This window comes from Poeciliopsis prolifica, unplaced genomic scaffold (assembly GCF_027474105.1).
Source record: "Poeciliopsis prolifica strain line A6 unplaced genomic scaffold, Auburn_PproV2 SCAFFOLD035, whole genome shotgun sequence".
Lineage (NCBI taxonomy): Eukaryota > Metazoa > Chordata > Actinopteri > Cyprinodontiformes > Poeciliidae > Poeciliopsis > Poeciliopsis prolifica.
Window position 1 is genome coordinate 1,400,915 of NW_026562410.1, and position 20,907 is coordinate 1,421,821.

Here is a 20,907-nt window from a genome sequence, read left to right on the forward strand (position 1 = left end):
TTGCAATCCCTAAGTATATAGTGGAGAGGGTTAGTGGGAGGGATGCCTTGGGTTTCCCCCTGGACCTGTTACCTGCAGATCTAGTTCTGGGTCAACAGAAGACAGCAGACTGATAGACTTTCTTACCTTTCTATTGTTGTAATTCAAAAGGGGCCTTACACTGAACCAGTAACACAATTATAGCCATCTGCTTAATATTAAACAGTCTAATTTTGTTCCTCATAAAAGATCGTGAATCATTAGAGAGTCGCAACTGTTTTGCATATCTTGTGTTGCCTTACACCAAGACTTGTTTCATTTATGGATGTGAAATCGTATTTATTTTACAGTATGACTGCCAGGTTCAACATCTTCTAAAAGAATGTTTCACTCATCTTGCTTTTTTTTTTTTAGTTGTCAGTGTTGTGATTTGAGTACACCAGTTGTTAATGAAATCCAATATTACACACATTGACGAGGTTCATTGTACAAAACTTCTCTAAAAGTTTTAAGATATTATCCTGTAGTCTGAGCTGCCATGAGATAATAAATCTTCCCACTTTAACATCCTCACCCTCAGTCAAGCTACTCCTGAGACAGCTCAGTTTTAGCTTTTCAAATAAAAAAATGAAAAAGGAGCAATGTAGAATGATCATGAGTGAGGATTTAAAATCCCCCCCACATGAATCATCAGTCAGGTTTGTTGTTTGGCAACCTGGCAGAGATTATACTCCTCTAACCCTGTTAAGTGAGTTGAAAAGAAGATTATGAGGTGTTTGATGTCTGGGTAAGGTGGGGGGTCACTGCAGTTTTTGCCCTTTCATCATTAATAAATGAAGCAAAGTTGTAAATGCTGGCAGCCCGAAGGGCAACGAGAGGGAGCCAGCACCCAGTCGGTGTAATTTCCGATTCATTGCTTTGATGTGCTGAAACCCTGTTATTGTTACCTGCTGACGATGAAGCTTGGTATGTATGTGTGTGTTGCAGCCGCTCTTAATCAACTAAGAAATCCATGCCTATTATTGTATGAATTTTACTTACTGTGTAACTTTAAGTTGTGTCTTTTCACAGAATAGTATAATTTCGTGATTTCTTTATGTGGGATTAAAATATCTACCATTTGGATGTATTTAATCCATATAAAATTATTGTTCTCAGGGGAAAAAAGGAGATCCTGGCATTTCACCTGGCCCAGCACCTAAAGGAGAGAAGGTATGTCTTCTCTTATGGCTCCTACTGATCTGCAACGTTCGTCTTTTCTTGTCCTCACTGATCTTCTTGCATTGTATTTCAGGGAGACTCAGGGACTATTGGCCCTGTTGGACAGCCTGGACAAGAGGGCCGAAAGGTAAAATTAAATAACTACCTCATACGTAATAAATGTCCTTAGCTGACCATTTACCAGCTTTTATTGTACGTGAGCACACCAGCCAAATGTCACAGAAAGAGTCTTGGAATCAGATTCTGTATGAGTCACTTGCGTCACTTCATAATCGTTCAGTGCCAGTGCTGTGTCAGAATGATGTGTTTGGTATGTAAAGATTCTTACTTCCTGCTTCTCTCCTCTCTTTCTCCTGTTGTGCATCTTTAGTTTTTGAATGTTCGCCAGATTCTGTGGAGATGGGTTCTTACGCAGAGCACAAAGGACTTTTTTTTTTTTGACAAATAAAGGAAGACTATATTTTTCAGCAGCCAAAACTATAATGTCAATCTGCTCTCACTCGAAATTACACACTTTGGGTTTTCCATAAGAAAAAAAAGTGGAGTTGGAATTGGAAGATTCAAATTGTGCAGTTTCAAATCAAATTTTCATATTATCAAAGTTCCTAAAACAGAATTGAGGAGCTGCACAAAGCACTCTCTCTTAACTAACAAAACATCTTTAGTTAGTCAGACATGGCCTTGGCAACATCCATCTTTTCAACTTTTGGCTATGTTTCTGTCTGCCAGGTCTATCAACTGTCATATTGGAATGTAAATGTTGGTATTGCAGACATTGAAAAGACCCACGCTGCTTCATATTCTTCCGGTTGCTTTGAATAAGAATTTGACACAAACCCCAAAAAACCGAAATCAGTTTATTGAAATTAATGCAACTGGGAAAGTAAAATTGATTCCACATTCCCCCAGTGTATTTTGGTGCTTCTTACTGCCGGACCTGTCTTTTTCCAAACAAACAGAAGCAAAGAGGAACCACTGCCAGCCACGTTTTATATTGGTTACAGCTGATTCATGCAACCTTGTCAAACAAAGTCAAAGCATTATTGGGTAATTGAATACAACAGGCCACTTATGTGCATTTCAGTAGATGTGGAAAGCTTGTCCTCATGTAGTACCTTTCTTCCCAGAGTCACAATAGTGTATGGATGAGTGTCAGACTCCAGCAGATTATTTTTTCTTTTACCTCAAGCTTAACATGTGGCTTTTGTTAAGAGCCTGCTTTTCCCTATGTGTGTGCGTGTCTATTTGAGTGTTTCTACCTCTTTCTTTCACCCACACTGACACACTGAGCCAGAATGGAAAAGAAATTAGGGTAGTGGAAAACATTTACAGATTCCTTTAAAGCGAGATAGAAGTGATTTTAAGGCCTATTGGAAGGTTAGCCAGTGATGCATCAATCAAGTTGACAGTGACGACCGATTCACATGTCGTAAAGCTCATATAACATGTTTCTCAAAAGTATTTACACCCCTCAAATGGTTCTGATATTTGTCCATGTTTCACCTGGAAACTTTAACTTACTTTAGTGGGATTTTTTTTGATAAACCGACAAAGGGCAGTCCCTCACTTTGAAGTAGAACAAAAGTAAAATTCTGAAAAGTGCGGCAAGCTTTTGCAAACAGGCCAATGGTGACTGGAAGAGCTGCAGGGATCTACAGCTCAGGTAGGATAATCTGCTGAAAGAACAACTTACAGTCAGGAACTAAAGCAATTTCCACCTTTGAAAGATTGATAAAAAGAAAGGCAATGTTGAAAGAAAACAGTAAAAAAAAAAAAGTTGGATCTTTGGTTTGTCATCACAAGAAGACAATTGGTTAGAGGCTGCGAAAGACTTATGACTGGGATGGAGGATGATTTTCCAGCAGGGAAAAACTAAACATGAGCTCCAAAGAATGGCTCAAATCAAAGCCTGTTCATGTATTTGAGTAGCATCATGAATGTTAACACTTCAATCACGTTCAAAATTATTGCTTACTATATAGATGAGACCATCAATCAGGAAGAAGGATGAAGTGTAAATAACTTTATCATGCACAGCAGCTTAAGTGCTCTGCAGCTTCTCTTTAGTAAACCGCACAAGCAAAATATAGCTGCTACATATCAGAGTGACGTAATAGCTTGGCGTCTGGATCATTATTGCCATAGCAACATTAACAACATACACTCAAATGGGCTGACCTCATTCGAGTAAGGCTCAGGTATTGTTCAACGGAAGGAAGCTTGTTAAATTAACCCCAAGAAGGTAACAGCTTTCCATACAGGATGCAAAAAGGTTTACTCAGCAGAGAACAATACACAGGAACCAGCTGTAGCTCCACTTTTGACAACTTTCCACCCAATGACAAATGCATGAATCAGTCGTCTGACTCTGCTGTTATATTGCGTCTTTGTTCTTTCTCTTCATAGACGGCTCAGATGGAAAGTTCCGATGCAGGTCTTCCCCACCAAGACATACACTGAAATACTCAAAACAAACATAAGCTTTTATAGTTATGTCATTTGAAGGTCATCTCAGAGCTGTCTGCATAGCTTCCCTGCTGTTTAGCTTTGAGTTCTGTGGTCGAGGACAATGGGAAAACATACGCTATTTTCTATTTCTTTTTTCCATTCCACCTTTTTTCAAGACACTGTTGCACACCCACCCCAGTTCACCCAACAGAGCAGACCCTAAATCTGCCTTATGCTTGATGCTACGAGCGGGAATTCAGGAATTTGGCTGTGAGGTTTTCATGGAAAACTTTAATGGAGAAAGCAGCGGTGCTTTAAAAGCGCCATAGTGGAGTGTGACTTTACACCACTGGCCAGGTCGAGCATGTTCCGCTCTGTACAACATTTGTTCTAGTAAGCAGACCCTGAATGGCTTTTCAGTATGGCGGGCAGGGTCAGGGAGAGGGGGACATGCTGCGAGCCAAACCTCAGCTACAAGGCCACAATGCAGGCCACACTTCTCCCCGATGTGGCTGCGTCTCCTCTCTCTCTGCTACATAAGCTGTCTCTTCTCACTTATCCAAGCTTTTCCCTCCTGAAGATGATGTGCATTTCATAGCATTTCAAATAATGTAGATATGTCATCCATGTACCCATTTTTTTAGGCAGCTCTGTAAAAAACAGTGACCACCTTCAGGCATGTTATTTTTAGGTTGCGTTATAAAGCAACTCGACATGCCTCTTTTCTTTTCTCATGTACATCATTTGCGACTTTTTAACAGAATAGTCTCCAAAATTACAAATCTGCATGCAAATTAAAAAGAACTCAATATTTTCATTGCAGGGGGGTAAGCTCAGTTGCTTTTAAATGGATTACAGCCAATGATTTTTCATGCAAAGAGGAACTTTAGCGATTCCAGAAAGATTACCCCATAAAACATAAGTAAAAGTATTTGATGTAATGTCCCTGAAGAAGCTAAAATAACTCATCAATCATTCCATTTTTTTATGCATTGCAGGTTTTTCTCTGTGGCTTCTCAAAACCTGTTTCGAATAAAACTCCCATCGTGTTCTTGCTCCTTGTTTTAAGCAATGCTGGTCGCCTTTTCTCTCTGTTTGACATTGAATCAAATGAAACCTTTCCTGTTTCAACTCTATCAGGATTAATATTACGTTACAATGGTACATATTGGTAAATTATATTTACTCTTCCTAATTGCCAGAAAATTAAGAAATATGCATATATTTTTTAAAGAATTTTATTACTTTCTTCAACTTTTCGATGACTTTACGCATTTTAAGAAAGTCCAGACTCTGAGTTCATGGTTTGTAAGATTCCAGTTGGTTAATTTACAACATTTAAGTTAAGAAGAGCCACATTTGTTGAAGTATTTTAACACACCTTGCTGGCACTGTCATTGACAAAAACCTTAATTTTTGTAGAAAAGTCCTTTGCTCCGATTAAATAAAAGAGCATTTGGACTTCTAATTTTTGATTTTGCTTCTCAAACCTCAGTCTGGAAGAGTAAGACATTTTTAAATGAAAAAATTATTGGAAACCTGTTATTTGGACTTTTCTGAAAAAATGTAGTTTTATGTATTTCAGTTACTGAATTAACTCAAATAAAACATATATATAGTCCATTTACACAGACACTGATATTTTCAAACCTTTATTTTTGTGAATTATGATGAATCTTTGCTTACAGTTTGTGAAAACACACTTAACTTCTGAAAATATCAGAATATTAGATTATATCAAACCAACAAGGAAAAGTTTTTTTCTCCACAGAAATTTGGGATCAATGAAAAGTACGTGCAATATATACTCAAATTATAGGTACTTTTAATCTGTCAATTGAACCTCATTGGAAAACATACTTCAACTTACAGTGATGTAGCTGTAATGATAACACTAAAAGCTCAATTTTATCCAAATTGTCCATTTAGTTCAGGCTGTTTATCTCTTCCAGGCAGACATCAACATTTATGTTCTACTGTACATGCAAGCGTGCAAGGAGCCAGATAATTACCGAGCGACCTTCTGGCTCCATGCCTTCATGGATCTTGGAGAGATGAAAGCTTAAATGAATGAGGTGTTTATCTGGCAGACCACCAGTGCAATGTAAAGTGTGATCTTTAGTGTAGGAACAAGCTTGCACTCAGTTGAGCATCCCAGCAGTCAAATGTGTACAGAAAAGAGAAACTAAATAGCCTCCCTTATCTTATCATGGGTAGACGCAATGTGTCTTCAATTTTCTTTGTGCAAAAATGTGCTTTGCCCTGCCTGCAGCACTCCCTATAACTGAGGAGGTTATAGGGCGTTATTGGAAAGCTGCTGCAAAATAAAAGCATTCTGGTAGGGCTGATCTGATTGCACACACATGCTTGTTAAACAAGTGCTACTGTAAATACACTCGCGCTGATGGGAATGGATGCGCTCATTAGAAAAATAATAACGAGTGAGATAAGGATCTGAGACGACATGGCTTAGCGTTGAAGGCTCCAGTTAATGCACAGGATCCACAGCATGTGTTTGCATGTGTGTGTGCTGGGGGTTCTTTGATCAGCCTGGGAAAACAGACCTTGTAAATGTTTCTACCGCCGGGTATATAATCTAAAATGATGTGAAATAAAGAGGCACATACATCACAGCATGCTCATTTTTAAGGGAGTCCTACTTCAGTTCAAAACACATGAAAACTGAGTTGTTGTTTTATTCTTTTTTTTTTGCGTCCCAGTCATTTAAATTAACATTTTTATAAACCTTCTTCAAAAAGTGAAGAAATCTTAATTTTGATATCAGATTTTTGTAAAGTTTTAGTTCAGTCATAAAAATCTACTATTTTCTCTTTCAGAACTATAAAAATACATCAGAACATCATTATAGCCTTCCGCTCCTCTGGGGCGATTAGCACTTAATTTTTTTGAACAGAGGTTCAAACCTCAAATGGTAAAAACAGAACAACTCTGCAGGACAAAAACAGAAAAAAATAGCCTTCCTGTCATCTACTGAAAGTTTTACTCTCTGTCAGTTAATTGTTTACAGAGCTAAATGCAGGATTCTTTATTTTATGGGGTCGAAAAATGCACAACGTTTCACCCCATCCACGAATTAATAGTGAATATTTCTTCTTGGGACATAAAGATTATATAATTTGTACTAATTCACGGACACAGACGTATATCATGCAAGTGCATTTGTTGGTGGTTCTTTGAAATTTGAAGACAAACCATTCATTGCTGAATAAACATTTATTCAATCTTACCACAATGTGGTGTGCACAGTTTATACTCTTAGGATAAGAATCAGCTCTAAAGATTTAGAACTCTGATTTGGGGATGCGAGCTTTGAGTTTTTTTTCTGCACAAGCAGTGTGTATGCGTGTGTGGGTGTGTGTGTGTGTGTGTGTGTGTGAAATGAATTGAAAAGCTAGCATGTAAACTGGCCCATCATCATTTTCTTTCTTTTTTGCAGTTGCTTTAATCTCTCCCTTTGCTTTATGTACCACTCCTCCATTACTGAGTTCACTTGACTTCTAGTGACGCTTTTTAAATAAGATCACACGATTTAAGAATGATGGTGGGACTCAATCCTTTTTGTCTTTCATGTGTTTTGCAGAACTGTTCTTAGTTTTACTTTCAAAAGTATTGCTTTGTTGATACATTTTGTAGCAGCTAATCAGAAGCTGAGATCCATGTTTAGGATGATATTTTAAAGTCCTGAACCTCTAAGACAGCGATATTGACCAGGTTAAAATACTTTCAACCTGGTTACTTCATCCCTTTTCTACTGCTGAAATCAAATGGTTTAAGCTACTCTGAACCCAGGCAAACTGAGTTTTTCCATATTTACCATGTCTGTTTTTACTTTATTTTTTCTCTCTTTCTCCTTGTTTCTGCCTTGTTCTCTCAATCTTTCAAGCTGTGGTTTGCGGTGGCATGTCCTCCCACATTTTATTTAGTTTTTCTACACTCATTGACTGGGGTTTGTGTTTCTGGAGTCAGCAGATCTGTGGAAAAACACAATCGGGTTGTCTTTCGTTTTGCAGTTGCCCTGCACGCAGTCCGGGAGTCCTGATATCTGACTCAAACAGGAAGGCATTTATATCCTCAACATGCCATGAACCTGGCACCAAAACTCTGTGAACGCAGCCAGTGGAAACTCTGATCCTTTGACAGAAGAGCAGATTGAATTCTTGCATATGGCACTAAACCGGTCTGTCGGTGTTGTTAATTTTAACATGCATTTTCTTTGCAGATTTTGCAAATTTGCCATTCACCAACTTGAGAAACCCTCCAAGCATGTGCCATAATTGAAGTGGAAATCTTTTCGTCTTACTTTGTTTTTTTTATCTGTTCTACCCACACTCATCTTTTCTTATTTTTGTTTCTCCAGGGACAGAAAGGATACCCCGGTCCATCCGGACTTCCTGGAGAGACAGTATGTATTTTTCTGCAGTTTATGCATGCTTAAACTCTTGTTCCTGTTATTTTTCACATGCTGTTGACTTTAAGTTGGCAGATTTTTCTTTTTACATATCTTCCTCCTGGTGCCACAGAATTCGCTGTCTGTTTATTGGGGTTTTATGTGATAAACCAACACAAAGTAGTACATGATTTTGAATTGGTTGGAAAATAATCACAATTCTGTATTTTTAAGAAAAATGTAAAAGGCACGGCATGCATTTGCATTCAGTCCCCTTTACTCTGAGACTCCTAAATGAAGCTAAGGGCAACTATGGCCACCTGGGGAAAAGAGCAGACATGTGGATGAATTTTTTCTTATTAGATGAGATGTCGACCCCTGTGCTTTGGGAAATAAACTTTGAATCATCACTTAGAGCAATCTGTCCATTCAGTAAAACAGTGGTGGTGACACCATACAGTAAGGATGCTTATATTTAGCTTATATTTAGGGACAGGGAAGCAGGTCTGAATTAAAGGAAAAGTAGGTAAAAGTAATACCTGGAAGAAAACCTGTGAGACTCTGGAAGACTGAACTTTGTGGTGAAGATTAAAGCACATTCAGACGCTCAAATGGCCAAGTCAAAGTCTTGAACTTAATAAAACTGGGAAGCTGTGTCTAGACTTGAAAATTGATCTTCACGGATGCTTGCCATCCAAGTTAGTCTGAGCTCAGAAAAGAAACATGAGAAATATAGCCTCTAGTGGTGCAAAAGATGGTCCCACAAAATGTGGACTCAGTGTTGCTGATTGCAAAAGCATGTCCACTTTTCATATTTTGCTTTGAGGAAAATCTTGAGAAGCATGTAGCCATATTCATCAATAACATTATAAAATGTGAAAATATTCATCATGTATTGGTATTTTTTTCAGTGCACCATTTGTACAGTTTTTTACAGGGTCTTGGATCCACTCAACAGCTTTCATCAGTGTCTTGCTTTCATCTTGCGTACTTGACTTAAATCTAATCCCTCAGTCTTACATTCATTTTCTAACTCTTTAGTCATCATTTATAGTTGTTTGACCTCTCTATCTGTCTCTGTGTGCTTGTGTATGTGTGTGTGAGGACCCTGCCTTTGCCTGCAGGGAAGCCAGATTAGATTAGCCTGTTATGAAGCACTGGTGAGAACTCACATCTGGCTGTAGCACTGTGTTGCAGTGACGCTCCTCAGGATATTAGAAAGTGATGCCAAAGAGAGAGAGAAAATAGAGTGGAGAAACCAGAACACGCCAACTAGGCCAGCAGTGACACATTCATGGCTATTAAGTTGCAGCCTGTAGAAACTCTCCCCATTGTCATTTTTTTCTGTCTTCCTGCTGTTGCCAGCATCCAAACAATCACGTTTGTGACTACAGATAATTTACTGTGCAACATTTCTCTCACTGCTAAGCTTATTTGACTTTTTTTTCTATCTTGCATGAGTGCATTGAGAGTGCATAAACACTCAGATTCCTTATTAGTGTAGAGAAACTTGGATTTAATTAAGTAAGCCTCCATGACATCATCATTTCAGGGAGTTCCGGCTGCGCTCCTTACAAAGAGTGAGCACTTCTTCTCTCTTAACAATATCTCCTGCATGTGTCCTCCCTCAAACGCCCCCCAGTTTCCCACAGATCTGCTGCTGCTGCTGGTTATGATGATGTGGATGATGATGGTGTGATTTTGCAGTTTGAATCACCATAGCACCGACGTCTGACTAACAGGCACAACTGTTTGGCATTGTGCTCTACACAAGCCAGCTGGTGCTCATGCAGTTCTGCTGACTTTGTTACTGTAAAGTACGTCTGGCTGAGTCCTCAACCCCTTCGCTCCTCTCTTACACACACACTCACACACTCCCACCCTCTTTGCTGGTCAGTTAAAGATCTGAATCCACCCCTGGCCAAAGCCTTGTCTCCTTCTAACTAGCAGCATTATGCACTATATTTATCCAGGAGAGGGAATGGCAAGTGGCAAGCGTGGGCTGCGTCAAAGGAAGTTATACATGGATACTGGTTCTCTGTGAAATTCGGACACAACCTGCTTTGAGTGTGTGTTTGTTATGCTTTCCAGAAGTTACATAAACACGCATAACCTCCTAATCAGCATCTACAGGCTTCTGCACAGAAAACATTTGGGAAAGAGAGGAGAAAAGAACAGCTTTCATCAAAGGCAATGCCTGTAATGTGAATTTAAGCACATCCATAATGATTGACGATGCATTGCGAGACTTTACAAAGCTAATTATCTATCATCTTAATCTTATGTTATCACTGGTAGAGAAGTGTAGGAATCATCCTGATTAGTGAAACAATGTATTTTATGATTTACAATACTTACAGAAAAAAACAGAAGAATTTCATTTCTATAAACCTTGTTTAAAGTTGTAATCCAATATGAATATCAGAGCCAGTCCATGGTGCCAAAAAAATTTAACTGGAGGTTCATCAGCTTCCATCATTCAGATAATGTTCTCTATATATCTCTGTAATGTAGCACACACATTGAACTGCAACCCACTGAATTGTTTTGTTTTTGCATGTAACATCTGATGGTTTAGTAAGATCAGAAATTTAGTCAAATCAAACTTTAATCCACGCAAGTTATATTTTGTTTAGTATTTAGTTCCCTGCAAAGAGATATATTTACTCTGGAGATTTACTTTAGTGAGTTATGAAACTGATTTATATTATTTTAAGCTAGTTTTAAATGTATTACATCACGTTGAAATGTTTAGGCATTGTAGTACATCTGCATTCACAAATAAGGAAAAAAATGTACAGTACAAAATTGTTTAATAAATAAACCCAAACTAAAAACAATTACAGCATATATTATTCAATCCTTAATAAGACAACTTTAGTGAGGAATCTACATCAAAATGTAAAAATCAATCATTTTGAAACATGGTTTTCCTTCCAGGTCCATTGAAAATAAAAAAAAACAATTTAATTCAATGAAATATCTGAATGGAAAAAGTTAATTTTTGACTCATTTATGTGACATATAGTGAAGTAATTTAAATTTTCTAGAACTTAGAAAATCTAAATTACTTCACTATCTGCTGAAAATACTTAGTGGAAATAGATAGCTTTGAGGGTTTTTTTTTACACAGCAACTACTTTCATACTGGAATATTGTCATTATAAGTTGTGTAAAATTCGATCACTGACTAGACAAAACCCAGGACATTTAGCTTCCAATCTGCTGACCACAGATTAAGGTCAGTCAGGTGTAAAATCATGCAGTGTGTCAAACAAATCATTGGTACATGTCTGGTCAAATCTCCAGTTTACCAAAAATGTATTCCTCTTGAAAAATGTCCTCGCAGTCTGGCAAAACTGTTTCATATGGGACATTTTTCACTGATGCATACTTTACATGAGTCATTTATATTTGCAGAAAGCAGTTTGAGTGTTCTTTGGAGCTCCTCAAGTGTCTCCTTATGTGACTTATAACTTGGACCATATCTTATGAATTAAAAGCTTGATTAGGATTTGTGTTAATTGTGTTCATCTATTCCACTTTCTGTCCCTTCCACTTCTTTCTCTTTCTACCCACCAGGGAGAGCAGGGTCCAATCGGAAGCCCAGGTGCCAAAGGTTATCCTGGCAGGCAGGTGCAGTAAATCCTCTGCTGTGACTGGTACAGTTGTGGTCAGGGCCAAAGAAAGGCAGAGAGCCAGAGTGGAATTAGCTTATACTGGTCAGATGACCTGGAAGAAAAAAGTCTTGGAAAACACTAAGCAGGTTACCTGCATTAGTCAGAAAATGTTCAACATTAACAGCAACACTCCCTTACTGGGATGCTCAACTGGAGTATTTATCAGATATGAGATAGAGTTGTTTTCCCACATATTATTTTGAATGTGTCTTTGCCTTGCATGGAAATGTTGTCATGTTTTTATATTGTATCAACATGTAACATAAATGCTTGAAGCCAGATTTGAATGATCGTGCATCCCAGAGCCAGAATGAGGTTTAGACTGAAACTTGTTCTCTTGACGTAAGGAGCAGAAAAAAAAATGAAGGTGTTAAATTTGTATTCATTCTTCTTACTTCTCAGGGTTTACCAGGACCTATTGGACCAAAAGGGCTGAAAGGCATTCGGGTAAGGGAATGTGGCATTAAAGTTTGATTTTATCTGATAAAATTATAAAAATGTGGTGCTTTAGCGTAATTAGTGAATGTAATGATCAGCCAGGCAGCTCATTGGCGCTTCTCTCTCCACAGTGTTTGTAGAAGGGGGCACATAAATCTTTGTTTAGCCAGATAACTTTTTTTTTCCTTTTTTTTATTTAGAGCCTCACACCACGAGTCCTTTATGCTGTAAATGCGGTGCTGCATGAAAGCATGCTTGTCTAGCTCAGTGAAACAACATCCACATGCATGCGTGCATGAAAAGAATGCGTGTACTTCGTGCTCCAGCATCCACCTCTGCACACATAAACATAATCTCGGTCACCCGTGCAGTAAGCGCTGCTATTAATAGTGGGCTAAAAAGGTAGCGCCCTCACACAAGGCGTAAACAGTGTGTTAGTTCATACAGTAGCGGTTTGAAAATCTGTTAGTCAATCAGCTTCTGCTTACAAACAGAAAGAAACATAGTCAGGGACACAAAGTGATTTTTATGTTGTGTTCCTATAAAGGTCCTTTATCAGCTCTCCTTGGCTTGTCCAAAGTCTTCCCTGCCCCCGAAGGCTGGAATTTCCTGTTTAAGCTCCGTATGAGGCCCTGCTGTCTTAAGGAGGCATTCTAGTCCCTTCTCCCCCTCTCACTGAGCCACCTTTTCATATTTCCCCTCCCGTTTGGTGCATATTCCACATTTTGCAAATGTAAACCTGCTCAGGTTCATGCTCATCAATAACACGCATCTCGACTGTTCTCGTACAGTTCAACTGTGACGTTTGTGCTTGTTTTCCTTTGTGTGTATGTGTGTGTGTTGTCTCCACTGCACTGACAGCCCAGTGTGTCGCCCCCGGTTATCTTCAGAGATCCCTGGCGTGAGGGTATGTGCCCTTGGACTACATCGTGGAAGCCAGCACCATGCAGTCCATGGGCATATACACTTGCCTCATGGCTTGGTTCTTCATGGAAGCCCACCCCATGCTGGAATGTCGGGCCCTGAAACCCAGCCTCAGAGCCGAAGGGAGCTGCTCTTCTCCTAGCTGCTTGTACAGGGTCGAAGCACTCACAACTGTGCCCTTGCTTTCTTCTCTTTTCTCCTGCAGGGTTTCATTGGAATCCCAGGCCTTTTCGGCCTGCCTGGCCCTGATGGCGAAAGAGTGAGTTCTTCTCAAACATACACACTCTCAAGTATTGTCAGATGCTGATCAAGCGAACCTCAATCCACATTTTTTAACTCTTTCACATTTTCTATTATTACCACAAATTTTTATGTATTTTACTGGGATTGTATATGATGGATCCTTTTTTTTTAGCACTTTGTAAAATAAGATTCTGCTGCAATTACAGATGGTCTGAACCCAACCCGAACCCAGACTGAATTTGGGGATGGTGTTGAGTCAGAATTATTTGCTTTATAATCAGGTTCGGGTTGGACTCGGGTTTCTGTGGCGTGTTTAATAAGCCTGCGATACATACAGCATATAAACATGAATGCACGACATAATGTTGTGTTAATCTACTTATATAGTCTAAATAGAGAAGTAGATAGTTTAACTAGTTGAGGAAATAATGAAAGCAAGTAGGGTGCAGAAATTCCTCAAACTGTCAGAAGCAGCGTAGGTAAGATCATACGAGTCAAACTTCAAACTGATTTGCACTTGGCTCGTCCTGCTGTTACAACAAACAACGAAATGGAGCAGTACGACGTTAAACAAAAGCTTAAAACAAGAGAACTTACACTGTTTACCCAATTTGTGGTCTAAACACAAAAGCCGTGGAACCTTAGTTAAAATATGTCGGGTTTACTTCAGGCTCAGGACCGTATTTAGGGTTAACTGGTCGGGTCGGATCGGGCTCAGAACACAATGCCTATGGCCTCATGCCTGGTCATGTTGGATTTTTTTTAGGCTCGATCTCAATTCTAATTTAGGTTTGGACTTTGGCCAGGACATTTTAGAAACATCCCCTGGTCTAAACCTCTGCAAGGTGTCACTGGTTGTATGTTTAGTTAACCGGCTGACAGCTCAACATCCGCTCTAATCTCATGTGTTTTGAGTCTTTAACCTGTTTTCCTCCAGAATAGTCCAATCTGTTCAGTGCACAAATATCCCCATCGTATGATGCTGACACCACCATGTAGTACTGTAAGAGAGACATCTTCATCCTTTTGTATATGTTTGCAGCAGCTTGAGATAAACTTTGAAGTGGATGTTTTTGTTTCCTTCCATTTTTTAGCTTTTTAACTTACCGTTGCCTTAAGCTTCTCCACGTTATTGAACCTCCTTGTGTATTCCTTGAACTTTTGTGGTGCTTTTTCTTCACTAATGTTCCCTCGCACTCCTCTGAGGACTCCACAGCACAGCTGTATTTATATAAAGATTAATGGCTGGTCTTTATTTTTGACTTCTGAATGCAGTTGGTTGCACAGGATTTTACAAGCAGATGTCAGACTGAAGACTTTTTAGATTATTATTTTGCAAAAGGTTTTGAGCCATTAATAACATTCCTTATACTTCATAATTGTTATCTAACTCTTGTTGATATTTTCAGACCTAATTCCAACAAAAGACATCGACGTTTGTGGTTGTAATACGACAAAAATGTGAAAAAGTTTGACATGCATGAACACTTTTGTAAGACACTGCAATTTCCCATTGAGATACAAAAAAAAAAAAAAAAAAAAAGAAACGATGGCTCTCCTGCCAATTCCATTCAGCTGTTTTGAAGTTGTTATAACACAAGATGTAATCTCCAGCTGTCTAGGATGTTGGTGTGTGGGAGTGCTGATGACTCATATGATAAAACCCCCCTCTGGAAACCTTTGAACTGCCTGATCTCCACGCCCACTGCTTGTGTACAGCCTCGAAAACACAAAGCGATTTGTCCAGTCAAAGCATGATCCGGGTGGGTTGGGGGTTGCGTCACAGCAAGGGAGGCTGTAATCAGGACCCCTTCATCACCAGACAACAAAATGGGTCATAAACCCTGCAGTGCCTGTCTACCCCGGAGAAACTAGTGGTTGTTCTCAATATGAGTGTCGAAAACCCTCCATGAGGGTTTGGAAGCATGTTTAATGGGCTGCAGTCAGCTGCTCCTCACATCTGGCGACAGATGAAGTGGGAGACACTTCAGCTTTTTAATGGTGTGTTTTGAGCTCAAATCAGTGTCGTCCATGAGTGTTTCAGTTGTAATATGTCTTTTGCATATTTTTCACTGACTTCATCTTCTTTTTCTTTCTTTTCTGTCCTTCTTGAACTCTTTTTTTTTTTTTCACTTGCTTCCCTCTCGACATTTGGATTTTCAGGGAATTCCGGGTGAACCAGGGAAGAGGGGCGAGATGGGTAGGCCGGTAAAGTTTTGTCTCAACATACTTTACAGATAATCATTTTTAAATGTGATCATGTGTGTTATGATAAGCTTTTATGTGTATATATATATATATATGTATATGTTTATTAAAACCACTTCCATACCTCACAGACATTTAAACCATAAGTCATGATCCATCACTTGAACCAAAGTTTGCAGTTTGCATAAAGTAATACTGAAATATCACACGCAGGTGGAAATCATACTGACAAAGACGTGTTATGCTAATGCAGAGGTTCTCAACTTTTCATAACCAGTACCATTTCGAAAAAGGTTTTCTAAGTACTGCCACACTGAACTACACATTAGCAGTAACACAAGAGTTTTTTTTGTTTGTTTGTTTGTTTTGGGTTTTTTTTACTTAGCTTTCATTTGTATTGAGAGAAAAAATGCTGTTCTTATACTTAGGCACTAGAAATATGGCAAAAGTTTGAATTTTTAAGTTCCAGAAAAAAGAAAAATCAACAAAAAATCCACTGAAGTCAAAATTTGAGGTAGAAGTAGAGGTTGCCATTGTTGCCAGTTTCTTTTTAATATTTAGTACATTTTCAGACCCCTTTAGTGACATTTGCAACAAAACAATTCTTGACAAATCTAGAAGCTTTTTATGGCGTAATTAGCAACCTTTAAAGACTTGTGAAAGCTCTCATTGTTTAAGGCTGCTGGACATAAAAGAAGGCATGAGATGTACTATTGCTTTGTATTGTAAAAATTAAGCCAAACCTCTGCCTTGAAATAAATTCATCTTTTAAGGTAGTGGTATGATGGTACCACTACCATATATATAATATGGTAATTACAATTCTATTTCTTTCATAGGTAATACCTTTCAAAGTGTGAAACAGTCTTTATATAACTTCACAGAGGCTTATTTCTTGTACTTTCTCTTCAAAGTAGGAAAGACAAAAAAACATGCTCTTCAAGTAAGATTGTTGACCTTCAAAAGTGAGGAATTCCTTCAAGTAAATAACAACTCTTCATGCAACATTTTAAAATCTCAAAGCAACTATTGCTGGAAGTGGATAATGTTTATCTTGCCACTATGCACAGTGAGGACAGGAAAAGAAATGCTGACAGTTTCTTATATCAACTACCTGTTTCGAGGATTCTGTATACAACCCAGAGGATGGATGCATTCAAGAGCAAATTTCCATCATCCAAAGCAACTCAAAGTCAGAGATTTTCAGAGAGTGCTGTATAGCTACTATTTCTACACGTTACTGCTTTTTCTTAAACAAGTTTTTGTTGGAGTAAACTCGTTTGCTGGTTGTTGGAAGACTTTTTGTGTTAAATAGTGTTTAAAGTCAGTCTGAAAGAATGCATTGAACTGTGTAACCCCAAAACACATTGCTGAGATCATTTTGCAGCTGTTGCTTATTGACTTTTCAGTAAATATGATATTTGTGTTGCCAAAACTTCTGAACACTCTAATGAGAGGGGCGGGAGGTTCCTAATGTGAAGCTTTGAGAAGCGACAACTAAACTATAGAAGCATAACTCTTCAGGACGACGGTATAGATGCATTATAACATTTTTGTGGCTTTGTTTGCGTTTTACTAAAGCGTTGGAAATGCCTTTCCTGCATACACGTTTTCTATAAGGCTTGCAGACTGACACGTTTCTGCCATAAAAAAAATGTTTCTGGTTGTTTCACAGATCGTGTAAATCTAAAAACATTCCCATAGAAGAGTTGCCGTCACATTTTTATCGCTCCCCTCCTGCAGGACATTGCAGATGATGTATAACAGCAGTAGCTGTGTATTTGAGGCGTCACTGAGTTCGACATGAAAGCCGCCGTTTTGTTTGTGTTTACGGAGGAGGTGAGAAGAAGGTGTCAGGAGGAGTTATGTAATTTCAGTGGTTTTGGAATCGGCATCTAATTGCTCCTGTAGGAAAAAACGGAGCGTGAGGGCTTTTGACAGGATGATCCTTAAGAGATCGCTCTCGTCTTCCAGGAGGAAAAACAGGAGAACTGCTCAAACCTGAGCCAGACATTTTAATGGTCATAACCGCAGCGCTTGTTCTCTCTCAAGGAAGCACACGCACGCAGACACACATTCTGTCATTTCCTACAGACCAAGATATATCGAAAACGGTAGAGTGTGCAACAACTTTCCGAAGTACATTGCCAGCAGTTTTCCTTCTCCATTTGATGCTTCTTTTTAAATAATATATCTTAACTTGTTTTTTGGGCAGCTCTCTTTGCCTGTTGTCAAACTCAGTGCCATTTTTTTAAAATCGTACATGAATCTGTTTGAAGTTGCTACTGAATGAAAGTATTTTTCTATGTCACATGAGGGAGAAGGTTTCCTTAAAGTAAGATTTTTTAAAAGATTATCTGAGATGTTTTAAACAGTTCATATCTGACCTGTCGTAAATAGCTCTTTTGAATTTGAATTTCAGACAAATCCAGAATACTTCCCGAAAACCTTTACCCAGACCTGGTTTTCAAAACGTCTTGTCGTCTGAGAATCCGATCACTTGGAGACATGTAAACATGCAGCTGGATTGTAACAAACATGTTGGGGTTTCTCTGAAAATCGGCTCGGTGCGAACAGGGCCTCAAGTCTATGATAGAGGCTGTAATTAATGAGCAGCTTAGAGTCAAGAACAAAACTAACCTCTGGGGTCTGAAAATAACTAATCCCTAAAAAGACCTTAGTGGTTTGAGTGAACCTTGTGGCCTTTCAAGCTATTGTCATGTTATTTATAACAAAGCCAGGATCTGTTTACATGGTGAATGGATGTAGAAAGTCTTCCTGAGTGAGAACAAATCATGTGAAATATTTCAGACCACAGTAAACATTTAAGTTTAAGCTATTTATCATCATCCTTAACTTTCTATCAAACCTCTGAATGAGTGATTTACAACTCACATCTACAGAAGAAGAACTTAGATGTCACACCTCAGAGTAATGTTTCCAGAAGTAACAAAGGGTCCAGCCATATACGTTTTGAAGTCTATTGAGCAATGAGAGCTGACAGTATTGTCACAGGATCATAACAAGACGAAAGGAGCTTATAAAAATGAAGCACAACTAATACCAACAAACTTTTTGTAGCATTTACTGAAACTTCTGTAGAGAAGTCTGTTTGAATGTGTATTCAGAGTCAGGAGTGGTGGGACTGGAATGTGATGTGCTTCTTTCATAATTTCATGGTTTTATTATTCACATCTGGGCGCATGCCGCGTGTCTCGTATTGATGAGGTAAAAGTCGGATAAAATGCGACATGACCAATCTAACTGCAGGCGCTTTGAAAACACTCAGAAACAAACTTTGGACGTGGCTCAAATGAGACTTTTTTCCTGGGTGAAAAGATTGGATTTCCACTGTTCTGATTGGCAGAAAAAGTCAAAATGGATTGCATACGGGCAAAAAAAAAAATTTCATCACATCTGTCTGTTTTGTCACACAAAAATCACCAACACTTAATTGGTTTCTGTTTGCACTTGCATTCCCTCTTCAAGCTGCCCAATCACTGATCCTATTTTCCGTGTTTCTTTGTTGGTTCTTGGAGAGTCTCAATGACCCCTTTTTTCTCCTCTATTAAATAAAATTAAAAAAAAATATCTCTGCCTGACTTATTTTGCTCCGAATTAAAATGTCAAACACAAAGAACTACATTTAGTGGGGAGATTGTGTTTCTAAGATGACTCAACGATTAAAATAAAACGTACATGCAGTTTATCTGGGGGATCTTCGCTCTTACAGAAATAACTGACATTATCTGGAGGTCACAGTAATTATCATGTTAAAACAATGCATTGAGGCCAGTGTAGTGAAAAGTAGTCATTATGAGCGCTGAATCGTCTCCGTACTAAAGCTCTTAGCGGTAGGGCTTTTTGCAGATGTGGTTGCTCTCTGCTCCAGCACCAATGTTTTGTAAAGCTTAGATTAGCCTCCCGATTGCTGCTAAGTGGACAGAATAATCGCTTGGCTCACTTTCTCCCCATCCAAAGTTTAAAGTTACCAACAGCAAGCTACCCACACCCTAAAGTTAATAGATTTAATGCTTTTAATAGCACCATAACGGTCTCGTTTTAAGTAATTGAACAAGTAACATTATTACAGTTCATTTGCAGCAACAGAGCTTTGTTTGTTCAGCAAAAAAGATTAAATAGGTAAATGTTTGCTCTAAATTTGAATTGTAAGATTCTGTTATTATTAAAGCAGTATTTGGAAATTTTCTGCTATGGCAATGGAGCTCAAAATGATTTGCTTTGCGTTCACTTGCAGCAAGCCATTGTGTAAAATGAAGGTCAAAAGTTACTTGCACTGTACAGTCAGTCTCTTCTGACCAAAGCACGCAGTTGCAATGAAAATCACGGTTGCATTTAGCAAACTCCACATGTTTACATTTTGTGTGTTAGGACATAAAATGTAAGGGATGCAACTGGTTGGCATGGAGTTATCATCTAATGGTTGCTATTGGTGGCCCAGAGATGCCACTCTTTGTGTCAGATTTGGAGATTTTTTTTTCTCCTCCTTCAGTGCTTACTGTGAGTTGTGGCAAAATACAAATGAAAATGCAATTTTTTTTTTCATCGCTGAATAAATGCACCAATAGAATTTATATTAGTTTTAAAAACTTTTTTTTTACATGTCTTTTGCAGGTGTGCCTAAAGATTTGTCCATGCCTTCATACTTAGCTAATACCTAGTCCTTTAACTGCTTGATATGTTTCACAGAAGTTACCGAGTTACGAATACTAAGCAAAATAATTAATAAATAAAACCTAACCTAATACTGTAAGAGCTGACAACAATCTGTAAAATGCTGGATATGTAATTCGTGTGCAAGTTTTTAAAAAAGCGCCACGCTATCAATCTAAGCCCAAATTGCTTGTTTTTATCGCCACCAAGTGGTAGCAAATTCATTTCTTACATGCCTAATGGTTTCACAGAATTGAAGTTGTTCTCTGTTCTCAGGGGTTTCCAGGGGATTTTGGGGAGAGAGGGCCACCTGGACCAGACGGAGAGCCAGTATGTTCCACATTAACCTACTACACATGTAAAACCATTTCCGGTCCACATTTGAACACACACAAGCTGAGAGTGAGAGTTTAGCTCTGAGCCGCGCACACAGACTCACATTGCCCCTTGTGTTTTAGCTGCTGGTTATATGATGTGGCTTTCTACCCATTTGTCTTCTCTGTCTTGTTTGAAGTTACGGGGGACAAGTTTTACTAGTGTATTCGGTTTCATCCCATGCTTTTGGTGTGTTGAAAATAATTTAAGTTGGCTTTCAGTTACAAAAAGCCCACACTGTTAAGTGGTGAGCAGTTTACAGCGAAGGCCTTTCCGTTCACCACTGTGAGCTGTCCACCACCACACATG

At 38.7% G+C, this 20,907-nt stretch overlaps 1 protein-coding gene across 1 annotated transcript in view; it reads left to right on the top strand.

The window, feature by feature from the left end:
* Positions 1 to 20,907, top strand: part of col27a1a (collagen, type XXVII, alpha 1a) — a 75,546-nt gene that overhangs the window by 21,941 nt on the left and 32,698 nt on the right. Inside the window, exons 6-13 of the mRNA XM_055052378.1 lie at positions 1,138 to 1,191; positions 1,274 to 1,327; positions 8,027 to 8,071; positions 11,639 to 11,692; positions 12,139 to 12,183; positions 13,304 to 13,357; positions 15,505 to 15,549; positions 20,500 to 20,553. Coding sequence (XP_054908353.1) covers positions 1,138 to 1,191; positions 1,274 to 1,327; positions 8,027 to 8,071; positions 11,639 to 11,692; positions 12,139 to 12,183; positions 13,304 to 13,357; positions 15,505 to 15,549; positions 20,500 to 20,553 — 405 coding nt within the window. The remainder of the gene's footprint in view (positions 1 to 1,137; positions 1,192 to 1,273; positions 1,328 to 8,026; positions 8,072 to 11,638; positions 11,693 to 12,138; positions 12,184 to 13,303; positions 13,358 to 15,504; positions 15,550 to 20,499; positions 20,554 to 20,907) is intronic.